Source organism: Eulemur rufifrons, chromosome 13 (assembly GCF_041146395.1).
Source record: "Eulemur rufifrons isolate Redbay chromosome 13, OSU_ERuf_1, whole genome shotgun sequence".
Taxonomy (NCBI): Eukaryota; Metazoa; Chordata; class Mammalia; order Primates; family Lemuridae; genus Eulemur; species Eulemur rufifrons.
This window is the reverse complement of record NC_090995.1, coordinates 11,131,765-11,158,253: the sequence shown is the minus strand read 5'-3', so window position 1 is coordinate 11,158,253 and position 26,489 is coordinate 11,131,765. Positions and strand designations below refer to the sequence as shown.

Genomic DNA, 26,489 nt, shown 5'->3' with positions numbered 1-26,489 from the left:
GAAACAACTCAAATGTCCAAAAACTATTCAACGGACAAACCAGTTGTAATATATCTAAACAATGGAAAACTACTCAGCAATAAAAAGGAATAGTCTGTTGATACATGCAACAAAATAACTAAAATAACCTCAAAATAAATATGTTGAGTGAAATAAGCCAGACCAAAAAAAAAAAAAAAGTTTATACTGTATGATTCCATTTATACACAGTTGTAGACAATGCAAATTATAGTGACAGGAAGCAGATCAGTGGTTGCCTGGGGGCAAAGAGGGAAAGGAAGCAGTGGGGAACAGGAAGGAGAGATCACAAATAAAAACCTAGTATGTTTCATACTGTTCCAATGTGATTTTTTTGAACCAGTGGCTTATTATTGAAGTACTCTTTTATTATTTTTCCTAGAAGTTTAATGTTTTATATCTCTTACAAGAAATATTAAAAGACATTCTTGGACTCTTTGTAATATCATCTACAAAATTACAGGGATTTATCTATAATGATTCCATGTCAACCTTCATCTCTCTCAGCAGAATTATTTTTAGGTCATTCTCAAATAGAAGTCCTTGAATATGCTTCTACCTGTGTTTGTTTGTTTCTTTCTTTGGTTTCTTTTAAATTTTTCTGAACTCCTACCATATCTTTCTAAATCTCTTGAAAATGTATTTAATGAATCAAGAATTTTGTTGTAAGTATGTGCCTTTTTAACTGTAACAGAAACATAATCTCATTTTTAATATATATATTGAATTTTTGTACTGATAGCTAGGAGTTAAAGTTACCATTTGGTTTAGAAATATATTAAAAGTTCTTTTCCGTTATGTCCATAACTTGTTTTCCTGTGTTAAATTGATAGTCTTTATGAAATGAGCTAAAAGGCTTGCTGTCTTCCCTTAAATAGTCAAGTGAATAGGGCTCAGTACCTGTGATATCTCTCCCATTCAATTGGGATAATTTATATTCAGTGTCTCACACTTGAACCATTCAGTCCAAACTGAGCTTTTATGTGAACTATTTTCTTTTACGAAATTGGCTATTTCCTTGGGGTAAACCCTTCTTTTTAACATTTGATTTCTATTACCTGGTTTTAAGTCACTTTATTACATGACCTCTTTTAGTGTACTAATAAAAATAACAACGTCCCCAGAAATGTGGGTTTTCTTTAATTATTTTGATGTCTCTATTGTGGTTTTTGCCTGGCTCATCCTCTTACTTCCTGTGTTGTCCCTTCAGGTCATCACAGTGCAGAATCTTGTGGCCAGCCTGTCCTCACTCCTAATAATTCATTCTCCAAGGTAAGGAAAGGGCTGCCTTCTTCCTTTCCTGTGACACCTCCTTATCTAAATAATCAGCTGATTCCATATTTAAATATTTATCTTTTTTAGATACACGTATTGTTAATAAGGGTATATTTTAGTGAACCTAGTAGGGCTTGCTAAGTAAATCACACAACACAGAACCCTCATTCAAGTAACCCCACACCATTTGGCACACACTCAAATACTCTTAAATAAGCTAACCACTTAAATAGATATCCCTTTAGTGCTGGGATTTTTTAGTTAATGTGCACAACTTTTTTGGTTGTCTTTTAGACCACAGGAAGAGAGGAATGTAAGAGTGGAATTGCTCCTTTGGGTTACTGTCAGCCAGTAGTGACCCTCAAATATCAAATCTGTGCAAGTTGTGAGGAAGAACAAACGTGGCCAAAGAAATAGGTTTACTTGCTTGTGAAAGACTTAGAAAATGCTTTACCATGTACTAAAATGGGAGAGCTTAAGTCATTTAAGATTAATGCAAAAAAATCTTGGGGTGATTTAACCAAACTGTTTTGATGCATAAATTCCACTTCGTGCTCCCTTTAAGTCCACTTGTATGTCCATTTGTTTGGCTAACATTGCTTTTCATGACTTTCTTTCCGGCACAGAATATACATTTCTAAAATGATCACAGCTGGATCTTCCTTTCATGGAATCGTTTTATCCCACACGTACCCCATACAGTCTATCCCGAACCTCATGACTGAATGGCTTTCCATGTGAACTGCAGGGCTGAGGGACTGCTCTCCTAGTAATCTGAAAATCTTATCTCAACATGAGCTGGCCTTAATGTAGGAGGAGAAAAATAATTTAGTGAGCAGAAACCCAAAATCCTATGCCTCTTATTTCACTATGTTATTTCACACTTGCGACTTGGTTTAACAAGTCCTGAAAAACATTACAGCAGAAGAATTTTAAAGCAGAAATGATTAGGACACAAAAACAAAAATTTCTAGGTATTTGTGTGTGTTGGAATCGAGCTACAGCAGCACTCACTATTCTGTTTATTCAAACATCTTCCATTCCACGTAGCTCAAGCAACTGAATTTTCATCTATTTCTAGTGTTATTCGTGTTGTATAGCGCTTACTGTCTTTTTAAATACCAGCCCGTTGTTGAAAGGAAAAAAGGATAGAATTTCTGTTAAATTAACATAAAACCCTAGAAACCAGGACTTTTACTGTTTATGGCTGCCAACATTTTGTTGTTGAAGTTAAAATCTGCCAGGAAGTCTCTCAAATAATATTCTGTCCTCAAATGCTAATGTCTATGAATATCTCACTTAGAATGGAATTTCACAATCTCATGAAGCTTTTGCTATTATATTACCACTATTTATAAAAATATGCTTCTGTTGCATCTACCATGAGTACTTTTTATCTTAATGAAAGGAGGAAAACCTTCAGAATAAACCAGAACCTTTTATTTGTATAAAATTATTTTGATTTATTTTAATCATTTAATTTTGCATTTTTTTCCAAGTCATTTTTCTTTCAATAGGCTATGCTCCATGAAGTGCTTCACAATTTACCATTACATTAGAAAATTACATTCTAGTCAATAATTATTTTATAGTTATCAGTCTGTTGTTTTTCTTAAGTTCACATAGGACTTAGAATAGATTTGAAAATCTATATACCTAATAGATGGTCAGGTTGCTAAATTGGAGTCTATATCCATGTAACAGCCTCATAAATACTTAAAAAAATGTGTTTTTCCCCTTTCTTTCAACTTCTAAGTTTTTAGTAATCCTATTAAATTATTTTTTAAAAATTATATGGAATGGCACTCTGGGAGGCCAAGGCAGGAGGATCGCTTTAGGTCAGGAGTTCAAGACCAGCCTGAGCTAAAAATAGCTCCATCTCTACTAAAAATAGAAGAAATTAGCCGGGCATGGTGGTGCACAGCTATACTCCCAGCTACTCGGGAGGCTGAGGCTTGAGCCCAGGAGTTGGAGGTTGCTGTGAGCTAGGCTGACGCCACGGCACTCTAGCCCGGGCAACAGAGTGAGACTCTGTCTCCAAAAAAAAAAACAAAAATATGGAAGACAAGTCTTATAAATATGCCTCAAAAAAGAGATTTCTGCAGTCATGTAAGTAGTTTAAGAAATACTACATAATAAATTTCTCTTTTGGTAACTCAGAATTTATAGTAGTAAGCGTTGCGAGAATTCCTTGAATAAAAATACTGATTTGATGTTGTTTCAACGAGTGTTTCCAGGCATATTTGACGATGGATGGAAAGCCCCATCCCCTGTGCGCACTTCATTGCACTGATATTTCTGAGAAGCTCGGATCTAAGGTGGGAAGATATAAAAGGGGTCTCATACTAAGGGAAAAGCAGAGAGGGGCAATGTGCGGTCCCTCCCTAATCCTGGAAGTTAGTAAAATGGTAATCAGATGATTTGCTTTGGTTTTAATGCTTTAGGTTGATGGAGAAGAAATCGTTGAAGTTTTGCACCCTGAAGGAAAATGTTCTACTTATCAAATGAAGGGATCAGCAAACCTGACTCTGTCCAAAGGTAGTTTTCCGCATCAGTCATCTAATTACTCTAAATGCCCTAATACTTCAGGTAATAAAGAAATATTAGGTATCCTCACTTATTTGCCTTACATGTTACTATACCTTTAAAAGAAAAGATTATTGCTCATAGAAACAAAAGAACAATGTACAAAGGTCCCGCATCCATTCTCATCTCTGAGACTAAAACTATTTTTAAATGATTGAAAAGATAGCTATTTCATTTAATGGCGTTTCCTGCATTTTGTGAAGTAGCAATTTAGAAGTTACCAAATAGTTTAGAAAATGTATCTTGAGGATGTTTTGTCTAATCTATTATATTCTTAATCTTTGTAACATAACTTTTGTGTTTCTTTCATGCATTAATACTTGGAGATTCATTTAATTTAAAGAAACAAATGTTAATGTCTTATGAAAAAGGTATATCATCAACATTGATTTTGGTTTATTTTTTTTAAGTTGCATTTGTGTGATCGTTTGTCATAGCAACCAGAGTAGTTCTGGAACTAAACATGACTGGATCATATTAGTGTAAACTACTTTTCCAGTCATAGCTACTTTTCAGAGTGGATGCTTTAAAAAAAATTATTTTAACTTTTGCATTCTTTTTTTACAATTTTAATTTTTAATTATGGGTACATAATAGTTGTATATCTGTATATTTTGATACAGGCATACAAGGTAAAATAATCAAATCAGGGTAATTGGGGTGTCCATCACTTAAAATTTGAAAGGACCTAGCAAATTCTATTCAACACTTTGTCCCTTTCTTATGTCACTATTTTTGAAGTAAAACCCCATGTAAATTATTGCTTTTCAAGAATCTGATATACAAGAAGATGACACTTATGATGACCCTCAAGAAGCTGAAGTCATCCAGTCTCTGCTGGATGTTGTGGATGAGGAAGCCCAGAATCTTTTAAACCAAAATAATGCAGCAGGAGATGCCTGTGTTTCAGGTAGATGAACCAGATAAATAAATTGACACCCTAAGGAGTATAAGGCCATCTCTAGGGAGCATTTTTGGTGTAAATATGTAATGCATTAGTATCTTCCCCTGTTCCTCATTAGTGGGTAATATTTCAGAAATAAAATAAGATTTATTATCTCCTATTTTTTCTCTTCCATATTGGTGGGTGGGTTACATTATTAGTGAGATTTCAAAATGTATCATTAACATTATGGCTTTTACTTTTGGAAGTGTTAATCCAAACATTCTCCAAGTTGATACTAAACCATTCTTGGGGTATTGTAATTTTAGTAGATGAGTTGAACCATAAATTTTATACTGCATGTATAGTGTCATTTATCCTAACTTTTCTAGTTAGAACATTGAAACTGTTCGTGGATATTGGTCCATATACTGCCTTCTTTTGCAGGCAAATGAAAACTTTTCTACTTCATCAATAATTTTATTAATTCCTGTTGGCCTATGTGTTTCTCTCCCAGGTATGTTGAAGACAAATGGAAAGTTATCAGAAGAGAGAGCAGAAGATACAGACTGTGACGGTTCACCTTCACCTGAGGATTTTTCTCAGGTAAGAGTAATTTGTAGAACAGCCCAGAATACTACAACTTGTTAGAATTATATGTTTTAATCCAGAAGGTGAAATAATCAGAGATTATTGCTCTTTTTACCGAAAGATTACATTTAGGAAGAAATGGAGATTATTAATAATTTCACTTGTTATAGTAAAGTGTCATCCTATCCCAGTGAAAGAATCATTACTCAAATTCCCTCAAATTAAAAAAATAAAGAAAATAAGTGATTATTTTTCAAAAATGTATTGCTAAACTTTTCAAATTCTTATTTAAAATCTTAAAACTTTGGATCTTCTGGGACATTGGCCTAAGAAAATCATGAAATAGTAGATAAATTATATTTAAGGTTCGTCAAACTCAGTATCATCCTATTTATACAAATCGAATTTTGCTTAGTATTCTAGAATAATTCCCCTCATTATCCTTAATCTTCAAAGGCAAGATAACACATCTGAAAATACTAAGATCTTCCTGAGAGCCATTTTCAGACTTTAAAATTGAAGTGATAGAAAAGTATATGCCAAATATGCATATCTGAATAATCATAAATTCAGATTTTTATCCTGCTTTCTCCTTACTGCTTTACTGTTAAAATCTCTTATATAAGAAATGCAAAGCCAAGACAAGTATGAAGATGGCTAAGTGCAACCAGCAAACATCTTGGGCCACTGAAGATGCCTCAGCCACCGTTGGGATTATTAATTGAATATTAATTAACACATTAATTGAATGGCATATGTCTCTTTGTAACATTAAGATAAACAATAACAGTAAATATAGGAAATAATTCACAGGAAAATTAACCTTATGAGATTGTTTGATTTTTTTGTTGTTGTTATTACAATGAACTAATTTGATTTTTATTTCCCTTTATTGTAGTCTACCAAAATAAATGGCTGTGAAGAACATTGTGAAGAAAACATAAAAAGTGAAAGGTAAGAAAGTAATTTTTCAAAGTGTCTACAACACTTCCATTCTCTTTTTTCCAAGACACATTCTGTCGATTTCCATTTGTTTTCCAGTAAAATGAAGAGTGTTGGGTAAATTATGGAACTGGTTAAATATTAGGAATGTTTTAAAATTTTTGTTACAAGGAGTAGGTTCTAGTGACATGTAAAGATGTGTTTATTATACAGTTAGCAATATTCTCTTAACCATGGGGTAAAAATGAATGAAAGAATGTCTAAATGGGAATGTGCCAACAATAGTGATAGTAATTATCTTCTTCTGCTAGGATTATGGGTCATTTATTTTTCAGTTTCTCTATTTATCTATACTTTTCAAATGTTTTAGTTTTCATTAATAACAAAATAAAATCAAAGAAGGTGAGAAACTTTTTAAAAACTGCTTCTTTTTGCAAACAGTTTCTGATATATAATAAGATCTTTTTTGTGACCTATCCAGGAAAGGTTTTTTATATATAGTCGGTAAAAAAGTGATTATACGTAAATTTTACTTCATATTAAATCATAATCTGACAGTCAAAAGGAGCTATTTGCATTTTCCTAGAAAGGCAGATTGACGGTGAATTTTTGGCTGCATTAGAGAAGGGGGTACATGTTATTAATGTAGAAATGCGTACACCTAATAATTAGCAAATATCAAAAAGATGTCAGTAAACGGGTACCTCTTATGCTTTGTTGGGCAGGGAAAGGGGTGGAAGGAGGAAGAGTAAATTAGTGTGATCTCTTTGGGAGGCACTTGGAAACACTATTAAAATATTAATTCTTTGGCATATTACTAATCATCGGATGTACTTTTTTTGTTTTAACATCTCTGAAAGGTCTTATAATCATCAATATTATTTATTTTTGATATAAACAAAACAATAATGTATCTTACAATGATAGGGTCATAGGTTCAAAGAAATGTAGTATATACACTTCAACCTAGCAATTTTATTTCTATTAATAAGAATCAGTCCCATTCCCATATATTTGCAAAGACATTTCTACAAGAGAATATTCTCTTAGAACATTATTTACTATAAACAATTTGTAATTATTTATGGTAGCAAAACACCATAATGGAGACAACAAATTAGGAGGTACTCATTCAATGAAATACTAAACAGCTGTTCAAAAGAATGAGAAGGAAGGGAACGCCTGATGGAAGGATCTCCAAATACATCCTTGCAAACAAACAGTAGTCTGCCCTTCAGGGGTTCAACCAACCACAGATTGAAAATATTAAAAAAGGTGGGGGGATGCAATAAAAAGTAATAAAACAGTAAAAAAAAAATACAAATAAAAACAATATAGTATAACAACTATTTACATAGCATTACAATGTATTAAATATTATAAGTAAACTAGAGATGATTTAAAGTATACGAGAGGATATATATAGGCTGTATGCAAATACTATACCATTTTATATTAGGTACTTAAGCATCCACAGATTTTGGTTTCCTCTGGGGGTCCTGGAATCAGTCCCACACAGATACCAAGGGACGACTATCTATGTGTTCATCCTAGGACGTAGAATCAACCACATGGATGCAGAACTTGCAAATTAAGTGTAAACCGTGACCCACAATGAGGTGGAGCAGAGGAAAACATCCATCCTAATTGCTGCCCTGTTGACATGTTGGGAGCATTGGTCCATGTCCTGCTTTAATGGTGTACTGTTAATACTGTCATCAGACGGAAGGACTCTGCTTTGTTCCCTGAATATCAGAGAGTAAAAAGTGTATTCAGGCTTTTACATAATCCTTTTTCATCTCCCTTAGCACTAAACTCCTACGTAATTTCTCTTTTCTAGCCAGCTACCCTAACCAGGGATGGCATCTGCTGTATGCTCCCGGAGTAATAAGAATTTGTGCAGACTTTCATTACGTTAAGTGAGTGCCCAGGTACAGGAGTGTCCTCTGGCCTCCTATTGTAGCAGAAGACTATGTCCATCAATAGGGGCTTTTTAAAATAAATTATGATGCATCCATACGATGCCATATTGGGCATCTGCTGAAAAGAAGGAGAAAGAGCTATGCACCGATACAATTGTAATCTCTTATCCATGTTGAGAGATAGAAACAAAACCTCCACCCTCCCCATCCTCAAAGGGACTCCTCCAGTCTGAGGTTCAAAGACTTAGGATCTGTTTCAGGATAAATTTAAATCTGTATGAAACTATTCTGTTCCTCAGTTCAATTTACATTTACCAATAAATTTTAAGAATTGTGGATTTGATTTTTTTAATCAAATCTACTTTGAGATACTATAATAATTGTAGAGAAGATAATTCAGGGCTGTAATATTTAAATTTATTTTGAAGACAAAAATGAAGAAAATATTACCAATTTTTTTATGTTGTCATAGCTTAATTCAGAAGACACAAGAAAGGAAGACTGAGAAAGATGAAATAACATGGGGAAGTGATGAATTGCCAATAGAAAGAACAAACCACGAAGATTCTGATAAAGGCAAGAGTTTTATTAGCAGTTTTTTCCCTCAAAAACAATGGATAGGAAAAAATAAGTGTTTAAAAATGACAATTTTCAGAATATATGGATATGATGTTTTACCATATATGTATATTATTTGGTACATAAGGTTAAATCACCTGGACAGACATCAACATTCATTTATATAACTAGATATTTGCACAGTTGTAGCCTAAAATTCTCAGTGGCTTTGAGTAAAACATACAAATATTCTATAAATATTTGGAATGGCAACATGAAGTCACAATTTTGCTATTCTGGAATGAGAAGTCAAGGAGCACATTTTATTTATAGCAAAATAGGTAGAATAGCTGAAAGGTAAGGAATTATTATCCTTGAATCCCAACCTCATCTTTTATGATCAAAAGTCAATTTGTCTGTTCTATTACTGCCTTTTCATTTTATAACTGTGAGCCAGTGAGGAAATGAAATTCTTTCTAGTGCCAGGTGTGGTGGCTCATGCCTGTAATTCTAGCACTCTGGGAGACTGAGGTGGGAGGATTGGTTGAGCTCAGGAGTTCAGGACCAGCCTGAGCAAGAGCAAGACCCCGTCTCTACTAAAAATTGAAAAATTAGCCACGCAAAAACCCAACTACTCGGGAGGCTGAGGCAGGAGGATCACTTGAGCCCAGGAGTTTGAGGTTACTGTGAGCTACGATGACACCACGGCACTCTACCCAGGACAGTAGAGCGAGACTCTGTCTCAAAAAAGAAAAGAAAGGAAAAAAATTCTATCCAGTGTTTTATTTTATGTAAGGAAATGTTATATTAATGTAATGGAAGAACAGGTTTTTGTTTTTTGAAGTCTTTCTTTTTGAAAGAAATTAGCAAAGTTGACTTAACGCTTTCTTGACTTAGGCAGACACTGGCGTTTGTATGATGCACTTGCCCAGCCCTGCAGCAGATGCTCCTCTGTCCGGCCTTTGCGCTCCTATTGCATCCACACTCAGTTCTGTGAAAGCTGACGGTCATTTCATATGCGTGAATTTTGTATTCCCAACTAGCCTTTGCCCCAGCTAGATGTGAAAACTTCTTTTATGGTATCTTGTACCATAGTGCCTAGCATCACTGTTGCCTGCATATTAGCTACATCATCAAAATGCTTTAGTCAACTGATTGACTTAAATTGAAACTATTAATATACTTGTGCAGGCTCAAGCAAGAACTTTCTCCTTCTAGTTTTTCTAGAATAATAGTTGCCTTCTGTTACAAGTAATTTCCATAGAGCAGGTACTACCTTAGACCCACACCTCTTCTAAGATACTTATTTGACTCAACTCCTGAAGATCCCAAGAGATTTCTTCATTTGCTTGGAGAAAACTATCAAATTCCAGAGCTGCCTGCACTGAGTGCCAAGGGTGGGTGGTGAGGAGAGAAGTCAGTGTTGCTAGAGATATTTTCCGTGGTAAGAAAGTTCTGAAGTTCTCTCTCATCTTTTTCCATGTGCATAGAAGCTAATTTAAATACAAAGTAATGACAGGACTAGATGTGTTCCTCATTAAAACAGTGCCATTTGAGTCAAGAGAAGCAAAAAGGAACAAGTATAAACTCCTTTAGAAACTGTAAATAAATAAGAGCCAAAAGCCTTAAGAACTTGCGAGCAGTCCGTGAATTGTCTCCTTATAGGTAGGGTACAAGAGCCATGCTAGGGCAAAGCCTTCCCAGTGTTGCTTGTGTTTATCAGCCTACCTATTAGTTCTATTGCCTTATTAATTCTGTGAAATTTTAAGATTCCCCCTTTTGTGAAAATAGATAAGATGAGAATAGGCTGAAATTAGTTCATTTGTTGGTAAAATCTGTTTTGGGGGAAATGTTTTTTTTTAAGACTCGGTTGCTGCTGTCTTCCTGTTAGATCATCCCTTTCTGACAGACGAGGAGCTTGCTGCACTCCCTGTCGTCAGAGTGCTTCCCTCTGGGAAATACACCGGTGCCAAGTTAAAATCAGTCATTCGGATGTTGCGGGGTTTGCTGGAACAAGGAGTTCCTTCCAAGGAGCTGGAGGTAAGTGGCATCTGCCAATGGTTCTCTCCCAAAGTTTTTTTGCATTTATTTTAAGGAAAATGTGTCTTTACTAGCTCAAGATTAGGAGAAATTTTGACAATCTCTATTCCTTTCCAGCTCCACCTGTAGTTAACTTATTTCTAACTATAAAAGCACCATCTTATCATACCTAACAGTAACTTAATTTTTCTAATTAGGGTCCTAATAATATTGACTTAAGAGGATCACATTAACTACTTAGAACTTGATAAAATTCCCTGAAGATTATACCCCCTCATTCATATGTAAGAATAAAAAGTTAAAAAAAAAAAAAAAACCGAGTATCAATTCCAAGCACCCACTAACTGCTTAGTTAACATACTATAGATGTGGTTCATCATTAACAGCAGTTTCTAATTTAATACAACTCCAGGAATGTGCGCCCCAGTTCAAAGCAGCAGTGGTTCGAAGACCTTGCTCCTGTGGTCTTGTGGCATCATCCATATGCACCAGTAGGCAAAGGAGACATGCAGCACCACAGTGGTTTTGAGGCTGACCTTGCCCCTCTGCTTCAAACCATCTGCTTATCTGCCCACTTCCTGAGCTTTGCAGCCAATGTGCTAATAACTTTTAAGCACTTCTGCTGTGTGCAGGTTGTTTTCTTTATATTCCTCGAAATATTAATTCCATTATACAGATTTGGAAACTAAAGCTCCCAGTAATTAAGATGTACTCTTCCTCTCCCCACATTTCCATTTTGCAGAAATGATTTCCACTTTAAGTTCTTAGGTTTAAATGTCACCATCAGGGAACTTCCATCACCACTGTTATGGTTTGTAGGAGTTTCTCTATCACAGCAGCTTATTAATTTCTTCATGACATATATTACAATATTTGTTTACTTCTTTATTGCCTCCTTTCTCCGAGTAGACTGTAAGGGCCATGAGAGCCAGAATCTTAACTTCTCGCCACCACTGTATTCCTAGAACTTAGTACAGTGCCTTACATATAATGAGCATTCAAGAATCTATTGTTTGAGTAAGTGAATGAATGAAAAGTGAGAAAGAGTTGGCTTTAGACCATAGGATGATCTGACCACAACACTGCCACATGGAATATTCTCTGACCCCCATAGACAGTACCGTCAAGAGATTGTGCTCTAGCTCATTACTTTCAAAGCAAAGATGTTTTTATAAATTGTACTTTTTTCTAAAATATAATTATAAACACTTTTAAACTGAAATTAAAAATTAAGACCCAAAGTGGTATCTTATAAAGTTAGTCGACTGCAACTTATTCAATTAAAGAATATATTCAACACTACCTTATCAAATCAGTATTGATTTTAGGCTTATTTAGGACATCTCTATTTCTTAACACTAAAAATCAGCCTTTATCAGCTAATTTTGCACCCTATGCATTTAAAGCATTTGTAGCTATTACTGAATTACTGCTTATCTCAACAAATTTAACTTTATTTCCATTTTTGCTTACAGAATCTTCAAGAATTAAAACCTTTGGATCAATGTCTCATTGGACAAACTAAGGAAAATAGAAAGAAGAATAGATATAAAAATATACTTCCATGTAAGTTCCAATTTTGTTTCAAATTGAATACATGCTTAATATCAACTGATTAAAATTTTTATGCCTATTTAACTTACCTATCCCTCACATAACCATGTGCATAAACACGCATTCAGAGATTTACATCAGTAGCAAATAAATTTAAATAGTCAATATGAATTCTCTTTTAAAGTATATGTATTCTGAAAATCAATCTTAAATATTTGTTAAGATATTCCTAAATTTTTACTAGAATAATATTAAAAATTAGCCAGTGATGCCAAATCATTAATTTTAAAGTCTTTCTAAAAGTACAAATTGTCTTCTAGATGAGCACTTTCTTGGGTTCATGTGTCACAACCACCATCAATGTATTCCACTCTTTTAGTTTAGAGAACGTCTACCGTGATTAGTAGCTATATACATGCATGTACATAGATACATAGTGGTACCACCAGGCTAACTAGACTTTGGATCATTTCAGATACAAGAAGGAAATAAAAGCAATTATTTTTACCCATGTTTTACCCATTTCATCAATCAACAGTGTGATTTTTAAAAATTATGTATGAATATATGTATATAGCCAAATATTAACCTCCAGCAACTTTATAGTTACCATCATTTAGACACATTTATGTATATTAGCACTTTGGATTACAACATATGACACACTGACCCTATCTTTGCCAGGAAGTCATAAATCCAAAAATAAATAACAAAACAAAGTCAATAGTGACAAATCCTGAGGAAAACAATAACGTAGTTGAAGTTTTCCAATCCAGATGGAAGACACAACATTTATTTTAGAAAGCTTCCTATAAGAAGTCAATCTTTTTTTTTCTTTTCTTTTTTTTTTTTTTTTTTTATTTGAGACAGGGTCTTACTCTGTCATCTAGGGTAGAGTGCAGTGGTGTGATCATAGCTCACTGCAGCCTCAAACTCCGAGGCTTAAGAGATCCTCCTGCCTCAGCCTCCTGAGTAGCTGGGATGATAGGTATGTGCCACCATGCTCAGCTAATTTTTTCAGTTTTAATAGAGACAGGATCTTGCCCTTTCTTAGGCTGGTCTCAGACTCCTGGCCTCAAACAGTCTTCCTACCTTGGCCTCCCAAAGTGCTAAGATTACAGGTGTGAGCCACTGTACCTGGCCAGATGGAATAGATCATTGCTTAACATAACGTATATGAGAGTTATTTTAGACAGAAAAATGGCCAAATGAATATCTGAAAGTTAGAATAAGACAAGCTATAAATCCAAAACCAGTGAGATTTGTTGCCATGATACAAATGACCAGTATGGACTAAGAGATAGAAGTCAAATAATAAAGAGCAATTGATAGAGGATTTTGAAACCTATTATTAAAAGGTTATAATTTGGTAATCACAGGAATTACCAGTTAAATTTATAGATATTTGAAATAGAAATGACTTATAGATTTATTTTCTTGGATAAACCATTGACAGTATAACCTTAGTAAAAGATAGCTTATATATACTTTTCACTGGGGCAATCTGGTTTTAAAAATTATATTTTAACTATATGAAATTACAATAAGACAAAGACAAGGGCGTTTATGCCTGGAGAATAAAGTGAGCTGCCTTTTTATTCAGTGTGTTAATTTATTGCTTTGGCTGCTTATTAAAAAGAACATAATTTTATTAGGTAAGAATTAACTATGCCAATTATATTTATATAAGTACTTTAATAGTGTTATTGTAATACTAATTTTATATGAAAAAAAATTTTGGCATTGCCATTTGGTACTGTTATTATTGTCATCATCATTAAAGTAATGATGGAGAATAAGCACCAAAATTGTTTTTAGTTGTTTCTCTACTTATTAAGAAGTTCTAAATGTATTTATTTATTAATTTTAATTTCTTGAACCAAATCTATATAAATAATAAATGCCAAATTTCATGTCAACTCACTGAGCTGACATCTTAGATATACTTGTAACATGAGCAAAAAGAGTAAATATAAAATAATTTAGCTGTACCACAATTTGAAAATATATTTCTATTAAAATGCGTGTTTGAGCCCAGTGGTTCAAGGCCAACCTGCACAACATCGCAAGACCCCATCTCTAAAAAACAATAATAAAAGTGAAAAAGAATGTGTTTGTGATTTCATCTACAATTACAAGGAGTTTCTCAATGTCTTTGACTCATGCTATTTGTACGAGTCTTGTATAAAACGCATGATATAGATGAGTCTCTTTTGTGGTGGGAAATCCACAGATGATGCTACAAGAGTGCCTCTAGGAGATGAAGGTGGGTACATCAACGCCAGCTTCATTAAGATACCAGTGGGGAAAGAAGAGTTCGTTTACATTGCCTGCCAAGGACCTCTCCCTACAACCGTCGGAGATTTCTGGCAGATGATTTGGGAACAAAAAGCCACAGTGATAGCCATGATGACCCAAGAAGTAGAAGGAGAGAAAATCAAATGCCAGCGTTACTGGCCTAACGTCCTAGGCAAAACGACAATGGTCAACGACAGGCTTCGGCTGGCTCTTGTGCGAATGCAGCAGCTGAAGGGCTTTGTGGTGAGGGCAATGACCCTAGAAGATATTCAGGTAAGTGACCTTAATCCTTCCGTTTAGCAAGGCATGTCTCCCCGCTGGAATCCAAGCCTGGAATCTTTCTGTGACTACACCAATGCTAGTTCTAGAAAGCCAGTGACTTCCTGGTTCCCATTCCAATGGAACTAATGCCACCTATTCTTTTTTCATCTAGTATAAGTGTAAATGTGACTCTCCATGAATTCTGCCAAATAGTTTCCTCCAGTATGTGCTATATTAAAATGAAGATGAAAATGCAGGATTTTAAATGTGATTATCCATCATCCTTTGCTTAGTGATAACACAAAATGGCTCAGAAGCTACATGCTAGAAACTGGTTTTTTTAAAGGTCAAACCTCTGAATAAACTCATTAAAACTGTTTTTAAATATCTGCAAGTAGGAAGTATTCCCTCATAAGGGGCAACTTTTAACATATTTAGGTATACATGGATAATTATAGCATGAACAGTTGCCATTGAGATAATTTGTATTGAATTGAGCTTGAATTAGATAAGTGATCATACCTCACCTCCCACACTCCCTCACCTTACTACATTCCTGCCCAGTAATCCCAGCTAGTTGTGAATGATGTGTTTTCTATTGGAAGTTAAGCTTTCTTAAAGAAACAGAGTCATCTTTTATAGAAACAAAGCACATCGGTTCAATTCTGGTGTCATGTAAACATAGCCTGAGAATTTCCTTCATGATTTTTGATTTGTGATTTTACAAAATATTGAAAGTTATATCTCTTTATTGATTTATACTGGCTTACCTATTACTTAGGCTGGCACAATTGTTCAGTATTCCTCAAATGATTGGCTCGTTTAATCCACACACATTTTTATAGAGCTCAGACCTTCTTGTGGGCTTTCCAAGGATTCAGCAGTTAACAACACAGACAAAAGGACGTTTCTGACCTTATAGATCTTACTTTCTAATGAGGAGATGCTCGTGCTGTTAGTGCTGTGGAAAAAATAAAGCAGGGAAGGGTAGTTGGTTAGGGTAGAGTGAGAAGCATGCAATAATTTTCAACAAGGTGTCAGAGAAGGCCTGAGAAAGTGGCATTTGGGAAAAAACCGTAAAGGAGTTGAAGGAGCAGTGGAGGGATATCTGGGGGGAAGCAGCCTAGTCAGAAAGAGCAAGTGCAAAGGCCCTGAGACCAAACTGTGCCCGGTGTATTTAAAGGACCACAGAGAGGGTCATTTGGCTGGAGTGAAGTGGCCCTGGGGGAGAAGAGAAAGAGGTTAGGTCTGAGAGGAAACACGGCCAGATTATGTAGGGTTTGTAGGCTGTTCCAATGACTCTGACTTTTGTCTGGGGTAGATTTGGAATAGAGCCACCAAAAAAAGGTGGTTATTCATATTAAAATGTCATTTGTTTTTAGGGCTTCCAAAAAGTATTTTTTACCGATATTTAAAATGTGGATCTCGCAACCTTCTTGATAAAGGCCCTTTGTGTGTTTCTTAATGGAGTCTTTTTGTCTCTTCCACTTTGCCTTTGATCTAATCCAATGGACAAGTCAAAATTAGAGAGGGAAAACAATACTAAGAACTAGTTATATATGAACGATAGAACATGCCAATTCCCTACTTATTCTGTTGTACAATTTCAGACAGGAGAGGTGCGCCATATTTCTCATCTGAATTTCACTGCCTGGCCAGACCACGATACCCCTGCTCGGCCAGACGACCTGCTCACTTTCATCTCCTACATGAGACACATCCACAGGTCGGGCCCCATCATCACGCACTGCAGCGCTGGCATCGGACGCTCAGGGACCCTGATATGCATAGATGTGGTTCTGGGATTAATCACTCAAGATCTTGATGTGAGTATTTGATCTAGGCTGAGTGAGCATTTGGCTAGAGTAATAGTGGAATCTAATTTTAAAAAATGTGTTGTGATCTTGGGATTTTTTTTTATTTATCAGTTCATATGAATACCTTCATTTTTTTATTATATAGAATTGTATTTTAGTAAACATTATTATTCTTTTTTTTAATCTTTTATCACCTTCCCCCCGTTGTAAACATTATTATTCAAAACTGCATAGGCCATAATCAAGAAAAAAATATTTCAATTTTATATTTGTTTTACTGGGTTTTTTTTTTTTTTAAACAATGTACTCAAGAGCCCCTTAGGCAGTATTAAATTTTATCCTTTAAAGTCTTTAGGCTTATATAAGATAAACTCAGTATTATTATCCCACTTTAAGGATAAAAATGTAGAAGCACAAAAGAAAGTATATTTTTAAGTGAAAAGGCTTGGGTTTTTTGTTATTGTTATCTATGGGTAGGAAATGTATATTTTTGTGCAAAATAATGCTAAATAGTCTATCTCTGAGCAGTTATTCCCAATTTAAAAAATAACTATAAGAATATAATCTTACTTTTGAACTTAAATTAGTGTAAACCTTTTTTTTTTTTTTTTTTTTTTTTTTTTGGGGAGACAAAATCTTGCTCTATTGCCCGGGCTAGAGTGCCATGGCATCAGCCTAGCTCACAGCAACCTCAAACTCCTGGGCTCAAGCGATCCTCCTGCCTCAGCTTCCTGAGTAGCTGGGACTACAGGCATGTGCCACCATGCTCAGCTAATTTTTTTCCTATTTTTAGTTGTCCCGCTAATTTCTTTCTATTTTTAGTAGAGATGGGGGTCTCACTCTTGCTGAGGCTGGTCTTGAACTCCTGACCTCAAGAAATCCTCCCACCTCGGCCTCCCAGAGTGCTAGGATTATAGGCATGAGCCACCACACCCGGCCTAAACCTTTCTTACAATGCTAGAATAACTTGCTGTATAAATATGTAATTTAAATTGTCTCTTAAAGGATTTTAGTTAAAAGCAGTTCTATCTTGTACTTTACTTTCTATTATAACTGCTATAATAATTTAAGCAGGACAAAACTAAATAATCTATTTCTCCCTTGTTTCAAACTGTTAAATATCAGGAAAGTCAAAAGATCTGGAGCTTGATTCTAAAAAGCAATGTGTAGGGGAAGTAGTTTACATTGTTTTATTTTAATATTAGAAATTAGGCAAATTTCTGTTGGGGATTTTCAAATGGAATAACCTTCCCTAATTCTTAGAAAGATCAAAAATAAGAATAGCAAATGATGACGAAGTCACTTTGTCCAGGACGGTTTCCCCAGGCTACTACAGGGGGAGAGGAGTCGGGTACAGCATTCTACATAAGCCATCCTTCTGTGATCTTTTGGGGGTTCAAATTCTGTTTCCCTTGTTATCTAACGTACATTCTGTTTCCTTTGGCAGTTTGACATCTCTGATCTAGTGCGCTGCATGAGACTACAAAGGCACGGAATGGTTCAGACCGAGGCGAGTCTTGGCTGCGTCTCCTAATGAGAATTTTTGTAAAGATTCTAATGTTTTGAAAATTCCTGTTAAACTATTTCTCTTTTGTGGGGGGGGTTCCCATGTTATAGCATAAAACCAAACATTTATTGCAGTGAGGGGCAATTTTTTAAAGCATGACGGCTAATTAGGAAAAAAATTAAAATTTGTCTAGGCTTTTTAAAATGTTGCCTTTCAATTTAGAAAACAAGGAAATGCAATATCTGCACTGAGCAGGTTACACAGAAGGGAGTGGCATGCCGGGGCCGAGATGGGGAGTGGTGCAAAATGCCATGTAATTGATGGCATTCCTTCCCCATTTCCAACCTAAGAAAGAACGAGAAGGTAGTAGTCTTGCTACGGAAATTCATTCCCCAGTAGGGAATGGATTCATCAGCATTGACAGGAACACAGCGAGGCAGGCTGCGGTTGTGAGCTGAGTGGGGAGAGAGAATGCGGGGGTCGTTTATTCTCCCATTTTCATTTCTCTTACCTGAAATCAAACCATGGGTTTTATCACCCACTGAGGTGTGTCCTTCCCAGGGAGTGCGTTATTTACAGTGTCTGTCTTCACTAAGGAGTGCCACTATCGTTTTTCCCTTTTTGTTTAGTGGGCGGTGGGGGGAGGTATAGAAGCTGTTTTCATATATCTATAAATTCACGTTTTTTTTTTTTGCCTCTTGAAAAATTCAGAAGTTTATATCTTTAAAATTAGAATTTGCCTACCTTCTAGCTGTATACCTTTTTAATTCAAATTAAGTCTCCTAAATATTAAGCTGATTTACGATCAAACTTTTTAGGTAAGGAAAACATATTGATTGGTATAAACAGCTCTTTAAACTCATGAATTTCATTCATTCATTTGTTTATTCAACAGATATTTATTGAGTGCCTACTATGTACCAGAAACTCTTCCAGGTGCTTAGAGCACATCAGTGAATAAAACAAAGATCCCTACTAGAATTACAGACATGCTAGCTGGGTGGTGATGAGGATGGCAGACCATAAACACATTAAATATGTAAATTATATAGAATCTCTGAACATAAGTGCTTTAGAGAAACTAAATTGAGACTAGGTAAAGGGAATCGGTCATGGCAAATTGGGGGTGCAATTTTAAATAGGGTGGTGCCATTGAGAAAGTAACACTTGAGCAAAGATTTGAAGGAGGTGAAGGAGGGGCTCGTGTATTAATAGATATCTGGGGGTGAGCGCCTTTCAGGCAGAACGGACCACACTTGTGGAGGTCCAGGATGGAGGAAGTGGGTCTTGTGTGTTCAAAAATGGTCACAGCGATTGTGGCTGGGGAAGTGAGAGAGGGGGTGAAGTTAGAGGAGGTGACGGGTCAGGGCAGGATTACGGCGTGGAGTGACGTGATCTGACTACCATTCTGAAGAACCACCCTGACTGCTGTGTTAAGACACCTGATCTGGGGAGGAGAATGCAGGGTTGGGGGCAGGGAGGTTTCAGGTAGGTGCCCGGCAGGGCGGCTCAGACCGGAGTGGTAGGTGTGGACATAGTGAAAGAGAACTTTACATGAAGCAGATTTGCTAATGACTTGTATGTGATGTAAGAGAGAGAATCCAGGATGAATGTGTGGAAAAGTTAAAATACAGATAAGCAAAAAAGAGATTTAAAGGCCTACTTGTATTCCTACTTTCAGAGAGCTGTCAACGTTTTTAGATGTTCTTATGTTCTTTGTCCTAAACACATGTGTATGGATGCAGGCTCACACATACACGCATGCAACTATTTTAAATGAGATTCCACTGTGGTTATTGTTTTATTACTTTCCATTTAATATATTGTGATTTTTTTCATTTATTTTCAGATTCATTAATTCCTTGCCAGATAAAAAAAAAACTCAGATCCCTGCACCATTAGCTTAATAAAGAATAATTTCACCAAAAAAGTTCATTTTCAAAAACTTAAACATTTCTATACTTTTGTTACAAAATATCTAAAGAAAATTATTCTCAATAGCTTCTTAGCTCTTAACTTTTTGACATCTAAAAGAGCAAGATGAGTTTAATAAAACTTGAAGAAAGTTTGTAAAAAGGTTATTTTTCCATTAAACATAATCAAAGCACAAAAAATAGAAGTAACACACCAATCCAAGACAACTTCAGTTAGCACCTGGTGATAGATCCACCCCTGCCCCTCAGGCTTTTTCCTGATTTTGTCAATCTGGTTTCTGGTTCTTACCATTTTTATGACACCACACAATTCTCTGGCCTGCTTTTTACACTCAACATTCCAGCAAAATTTTTCCGTATTTTCAAAACCCCTCTAACATCCCTTCAAATAGTGATATAGCCACACATACATATATATGTACATATAATATTCACATTGCACATGTAAAGTCTTCTATTTCTCTCTCTCTTTTTTTTTTTTTTTTTTAGGATCAATATATTTTCTGCTATCAAGTCATCCTTTATGTCCTGACACGTCTTCAAGCTGAAGAAGAGCAAAAAGAGCAGCCTCAGCTTCTGAAATGACAGGAAAAGCCTACTGGGTGCATTTCTGTCTCTCTCCGTAACCTCCAGCCGACCCCTGCTCTCTGTTTAAAATAACGACCACAGAGCAGCAAGTCCATACAATATCATTACACTTATTCTCTTCTATCTTAGAGGAGTCTTCTTCATTCCAATATTATAAATAAAGTTGAAATGCTGTATTTTTACAGCTACTTTAACCTATGATAATTATTAAAAAAAAAATTTTAACACTAACTGAACAGTGCAGATCTTAGGGATAACTAAAGGCAGCATTTTATTATAGTGGACATTGTTATAAGGACACGCCGAGTCTATTTTTAATGCACCAATCTTGTTTATAGCAAAAATTTTTTTCCAGTATTTTAATAGAGTTATTTTATAGGGGATACTTGAAACCAGTATTTAAGCTTTAAATGACAGTAATATTGGCATAGAAAAGAAAAGTAGCAAATGTTTACTGTATCAATTTCTAATGTTTACTATCTAGAATTTACTGTAATATATTTATATACTTTTTCATGAAAATGGAGTTATCGGTTATCTGTTTGTAACGGCATCCTCTGTTTGTAATGCGTCGTCTCACTTTGTAAATAAAAAGACACCTTAAAACATGAACACGCCAAAACCGTGTGCAAACAAATTAAACATTTTCAGTGTGTTATTTTTTAACGACACCCAGGCCCCTGGGAAGGCAGGGACCTCTAGACCCCGGTTTCCGTCTCCCCAGTCACGCCAGCCACAGCGGGGGGAGTGTCGGAAACCCTGGTAGGTCTTCATTAAGGGCTGACGTGAGGGTCGTGTCCTGGCTTAGCAGGAGCTGAAGAGAGGAAATTCAGGGCCTGTCTCCTTCCATCTTCCTCCCTGGGAGCGGTGCCAGCTCACTGCGGCCAACTGATACGTAAGTCAGGACATTTTCAAGTCCGAGTCTCAGCAATACTCAGGAGTAATCAAAACGATGTCTGCCATCTTGGGGCCTGTATTTGGTTCTGCCAAATAGGAAGGAAAGGGATCAGCCTCAGAGAGCCTGCTTCCGCTTAGCGGTTCTCCGATTCTCAGTCCTGGACTCTAAATTTCACTAAGTTCGAACAGTATTTCTCCGGTCAGCTGCGACATTCCAGGAACCTGCCTGGCTCATCCTCCTAAGATCCCGCCAGTTCTGAGCTAAGTGGCTTGAATTTCTAATCTTACCCAAGGACGGCCACTTGCTGGGACCTATTCTTGAGAATCCGGGGCTCTCTGAAGGTGGAAGACAGCGTCCGTGGATATGTACAGCTCCGTGGGGACACGTTCGACTCCCCGCCGATAACAGGGTTGGATCCTCACCTCAGAGCCGGCCCTGACTCTGGCGGGGGAGGCCTCACTGCCACCGTTCCCACTTCAATCAGACGAGTGTTTACAGACTGGGTGGTAGCCGAAGATTTCACGTGGAAAGAAGGGTTTCTGTTGCTTTAAATGACATTTGGAAGCGCCTGTTCTGCGTGCGCTGGAACCTTCCTGTCGTGGCATGTGAAGCGAGGCCAGCAGAACGCCAGGAGCCAGGACAGCTGGAGGCGATTAGCCACCATCCGAAGTCAACATGAGAAAGGGGAAAGCCGGAGGAAACTTTTTCTGGAAAAAAACGTTTCTAGGAAATGGAAACTGTGGGAAGAAAATGCAGGACTCGGTTTAGGACCTCTGAATGGAAACTTTATATTATGGTAAACGGTGGCACTGCCCTCATCTGAGAGCTGGATCCACCAGCGTGGAACGGGGTGAGTCGGGCAGGGGCCACTCTGGTCAGAGAGCAAGGCCAGGCCACAGAGCCAGGGATGGCGCGTGGGGCATTCAAATGCCAAATTAATGAGTAAACGCAACTCGGCTCTTAACACACCTTGTATTGGCTAAGTACTAAAGAATATAAACGCACAACATAATAGTGGCTAAAAAGTGATAGTTTATTTCTAGTTTGTCTCACAGCTCTGGGCAGGTGACACCTCGGCAAGTCAGCTCTCCTTCCCTCAGTTTGTGGGAGCCCAGGCTGAGGGAGGGTCTGTGATTGACACGTGGCTTCAAGGTCAGCCTGGGAATTGCCGCCTTTCCCCAAGGAGGACCACCCGTGAGCTGGGCCCGGCCTGGAAGCCAAACCTCATCGCCACTCATTCCATCAGCAAGAACCTGCCACATGGTGGTCCCTGAGTATAAGGAAGTTGGAACATGTCGTTGACGAATTAGCTGGTTCCCTGTGCAACGCTATACTCTAGAAGGGGAAGCACAAATTATAATGGAATATATCTATAACACTGAACTAAAATTGTGTATTCCAAAAGAATGGTATCTTAGCATAGTCCTGAGCATTGAAGAATTGGAAACATAATTTGATCCCAGAATCAAAACTTTGATATACGTAGAGAGATTTCTGAATTATGATAAACAGGAGAGAAACGGCTGTGGAGAAAAGATCAGATTGTTTCACATCTGTGATTCCAGCTGCCAGGTCTTTCAGTTTAAAAATTACTAGTTATCTAAGTGTAATAAGTCCAAGAAAGTAAGAGCAGCTTGCCACAGGTATATTCCAGTCATAGACACACTGATAGCGAAGGAATGTGCTCCCATTTTTCAGAAATAAAGTACCTTGTTATGGTGGAGATAAATGTAACAAATTACGGGCTGGCCTGCATATTTTAAAGCCAATCTAAATTTCACTGTACCACATGAGTGGATCAATAAAATGTGGTATATGTATACCATGGAGTATTAGACATGAAAAAAATGGTGAACTAATACCTTTTGTAACAACCCGAATGGAACTGGAGACCATCCTTTTAAGTGAAGTAGCGAAAGAATGGAAAAAGAAAAAACACATAAAATCACTACTAAATTGGAACTAATAGGTCAACACTCATGTGCACATATGGTGGTAAAATTCAACGGAAATCAAGCAGGTGGGAGGAGGGGATGGGTAATTTCACACCTAACAGGTACGATGCACACACTGTCTGGGTGATGGGCACACTTACAAGTTTGACTCAATCTGTACAAAAGCAATTCATGTAACCAAAACCTTTGTACCCCCATAATATTCTGAAATTTAAAAGAATAAACCACACATAAATAAATTTTACTGTATCAATTTTGGATTGTATTTGACTGCAAGTAACCAAAAACCAACCAAACAGGCTTACATAAATTAGAGATTTATTTTCTTTTCTTTAGAAAACAAGTTCAGAAGTAGGCAGTTGTAGGGATCGATTCTATAGCTCAAGAATGCCAACAGCTCTATAATTATCCTGGCCTTTTCTTCATGATCTGGAAATGGCTGCTGCAGCTCCAGCTATTACATCTGCATTCCAGAAAGGAAATAGGAATTGACAAAGAGAAAGGATCAGTCAGTGCCTAGGCTAGAAAGCAAAATTTCCCAGAAATCATGAGCAGGCTTCTGCTTCTAAGCAAAAACCGTTCACATGCCGACCTCCAGCTTAAAGAAAGTTATTTTTAGCTAGGCATGGTGCTGTCCTGAACAGAATCTTGGTTCTGTTCATAAGGACAAAGAAAGCAATGGATGTGGGTAGCAGCAACCAGTGTGTGCCTTTCCAGTTTTGCATCACTTTGTACCATTCCTTACTCACTAAGGAATGATGTCAGTCTAAGATTTTCCTAACCCCAAAATTATCTGAATTTGTAACTGTTGAAAGGAGTCACAGATAAGTATTTGAAAGTAGCCTTCAGGTTTAGAAACATTTTATTCATCCAACCAAAATCAGGTCTATTCCAAAGGCTATGCTAAACAAACCCTCAAGACGCTGATACACCACGCTGCCGATGTATTAGCTGACGAGGAAGCTCTAACCAGCAGGACGGGGAAGCCGGGACCCTCCAGTCGGGCTCCCCCGATGGGTAAAGCACGTGCAAAGGCTGGTCAGGAGGTTGCTGAGATGTGATTCACTAACCTGCGTTAGGCTGAATGGTCCTCTCTACATAAGGGGTATTTGTGACCGCAAAGCAAAGAGATGGGGTGTGACACTTGGTCACTTCTCATGACTTCACGTGACCTCCTTTCCAGGGTGTTTAGGACTGAATGTCTCATCCTTTTTAAGAGAGGGGACTGAAGCACGGAGGGCTGTCACTGCCCGAGGTTGCCCAGAGAACCCAGGTAAGCGTTCAGCTGCGGCTCTGACCAGCTTCGACCCACAGCCCCAGAGGCGTCCTGGCTGTTGAAGTGCAATACGACGGGTAGCCCTGGCGAAGCCTGTGTCCCCTCTACTCTAATCTGCTGCCGTGACCGTCCTTTCCAGACACAGAGCTACTCATTCTGCTCACCGTTAGCTCTCCGGCCCCGCTCACGAGTTTCGTACCGGTCCCAGCTTTTGTCCACTCGCGATGATTTAGATCAATTAGAATGCGATTTATTCAAGTAGACCCTTTTTTTTTTCTTTTTTTAGTTCTGTTCTTTGTCCTAAAGATAACGTGTTGCCCCCTGGACAGCTTCACTCTTTCTAGTTCTCAGTAACATGTTTACAAACCATGCGTGGAGACGGCGTCTTCTGACAGGGCCACTTTGAAGCCCTTATGTTGATTTGTGTTGTTTCTGTCTGAAAGGGTGGTCACTGGGAGACGTGTCCCTCATCCTGGAGATGTCCTGACCGTGGTGAATACCGACCATATTGCTAATGCTTTCAGAACACTGTCGACTTTCACCACTTTGTTTTAGGTGCCTAGGTGAAGAAACCATCTAGAAATTCTTTTTTTATGGATTCTTTAAAACTCCTGGTAATGCTCATTGTAGACCTGGGACTCTGTTAACTTGCAGCTCTGCTAACCGTGTCCACTGCAGTGAGCTACTCCCCCAAAGGTTCCATGAGGGCGGGAACCTTTCCGCCTCTTGTCTTCTCTGTCCCCTTTGCCTGTACATAGCACAGACTGGCTTCTTCATACATCAGTATTGATCGAGTGGACAGAAGGGAAACCCCAAGTAGTAAAGCAACAGTTGAGACAATCACGTCACAAATCTACGTAGTTCTTTTCCATATAAAAGCTCTTGTGGCTCTAACACTTAATAGAGCTCTTTCTGCACCGCCACAAAGGCTCTGTGAATTATTGTAAAACGCCATAAAAATCATTATCAGCACATTAACCCATAAGTTACAGGGAATACTTACAGAATAAAATCGTAAAGCATTAAATCTCAGACAATACACTTTCTCACGCATTTCAAAACGTACAAATAAAAATAGACACGAAATGGAACCAAAGGGAGTCCCAACAAAAGCATAATATGCAGGCAGTTATGGGATAAAGGTGGCATTTCAAATCAGTAGAGAAGAGAAATGATTCCATAGATGATGTTTGGGTAATTAACTTAAAAAATAGATTCTTAACATACCATACAGAAGAATAAATTCCAAATGGAATGAACATGTACATATTCAGTCTAGAAAAGTATATGGGAAAAATTTTTAATAATGTCAAACAGAGGATGGATTTTACCTATTGTCAGGCACCATTTATTGCACGGGAAAACAAGAAGTACACACAGCAGCTAGTAAATATGTGGTATAAGCCCCCCAAAAGAACTCCCTGAAAAGGGACCAAACACATTTTCACAAAGAGATCCTACCACAATTCACAATCCACACAAAAAATAAAAATATTCTAACATCTGGCAGATATCAAGGTCAAAAAATATTTTTAAAACATTAATAAAGCTGAATACATAAAAAATATAAAACTTCTGTGCAACAA

At 37.1% G+C, this 26,489-nt stretch overlaps 1 protein-coding gene across 8 annotated transcripts in view; it reads left to right on the top strand.

Moving 5' to 3' along the window:
• Positions 1-21,396, top strand: part of PTPN13 (protein tyrosine phosphatase non-receptor type 13) — a 149,987-nt gene extending 128,591 nt beyond the window's left edge. For 4 of the 8 annotated variants that reach the window (XM_069485536.1, XM_069485534.1, XM_069485530.1 and 1 more), the window contains 12 exons: positions 1,229-1,290; positions 3,738-3,831; positions 4,652-4,789; positions 5,280-5,368; positions 6,252-6,307; positions 8,690-8,793; positions 10,667-10,815; positions 12,291-12,381; positions 14,603-14,940; positions 16,539-16,754; positions 18,193-18,255; positions 20,676-21,396. In XM_069485536.1, the coding sequence (XP_069341637.1) occupies positions 1,229-1,290; positions 3,738-3,831; positions 4,652-4,789; positions 5,280-5,368; positions 6,252-6,307; positions 8,690-8,793; positions 10,667-10,815; positions 12,291-12,381; positions 14,603-14,940; positions 16,539-16,754; positions 18,193-18,255; positions 20,676-20,771 (1,496 nt within the window). In that variant the 3' untranslated portion in view covers positions 20,772-21,396. Of the gene's footprint in view, positions 1-1,228; positions 1,291-3,737; positions 3,832-4,651; positions 4,790-5,279; positions 5,369-6,251; positions 6,308-8,689; positions 8,794-10,666; positions 10,816-12,290; positions 12,382-14,602; positions 14,945-16,538; positions 16,755-18,192; positions 18,256-20,675 lie in introns of all 8 variants that reach the window. The other 4 variants (XM_069485537.1, XM_069485535.1, XM_069485533.1 and 1 more) reach the window with 1 other exon arrangement.
• The last annotated feature ends 5,093 nt before the right edge of the window (positions 21,397-26,489 follow it).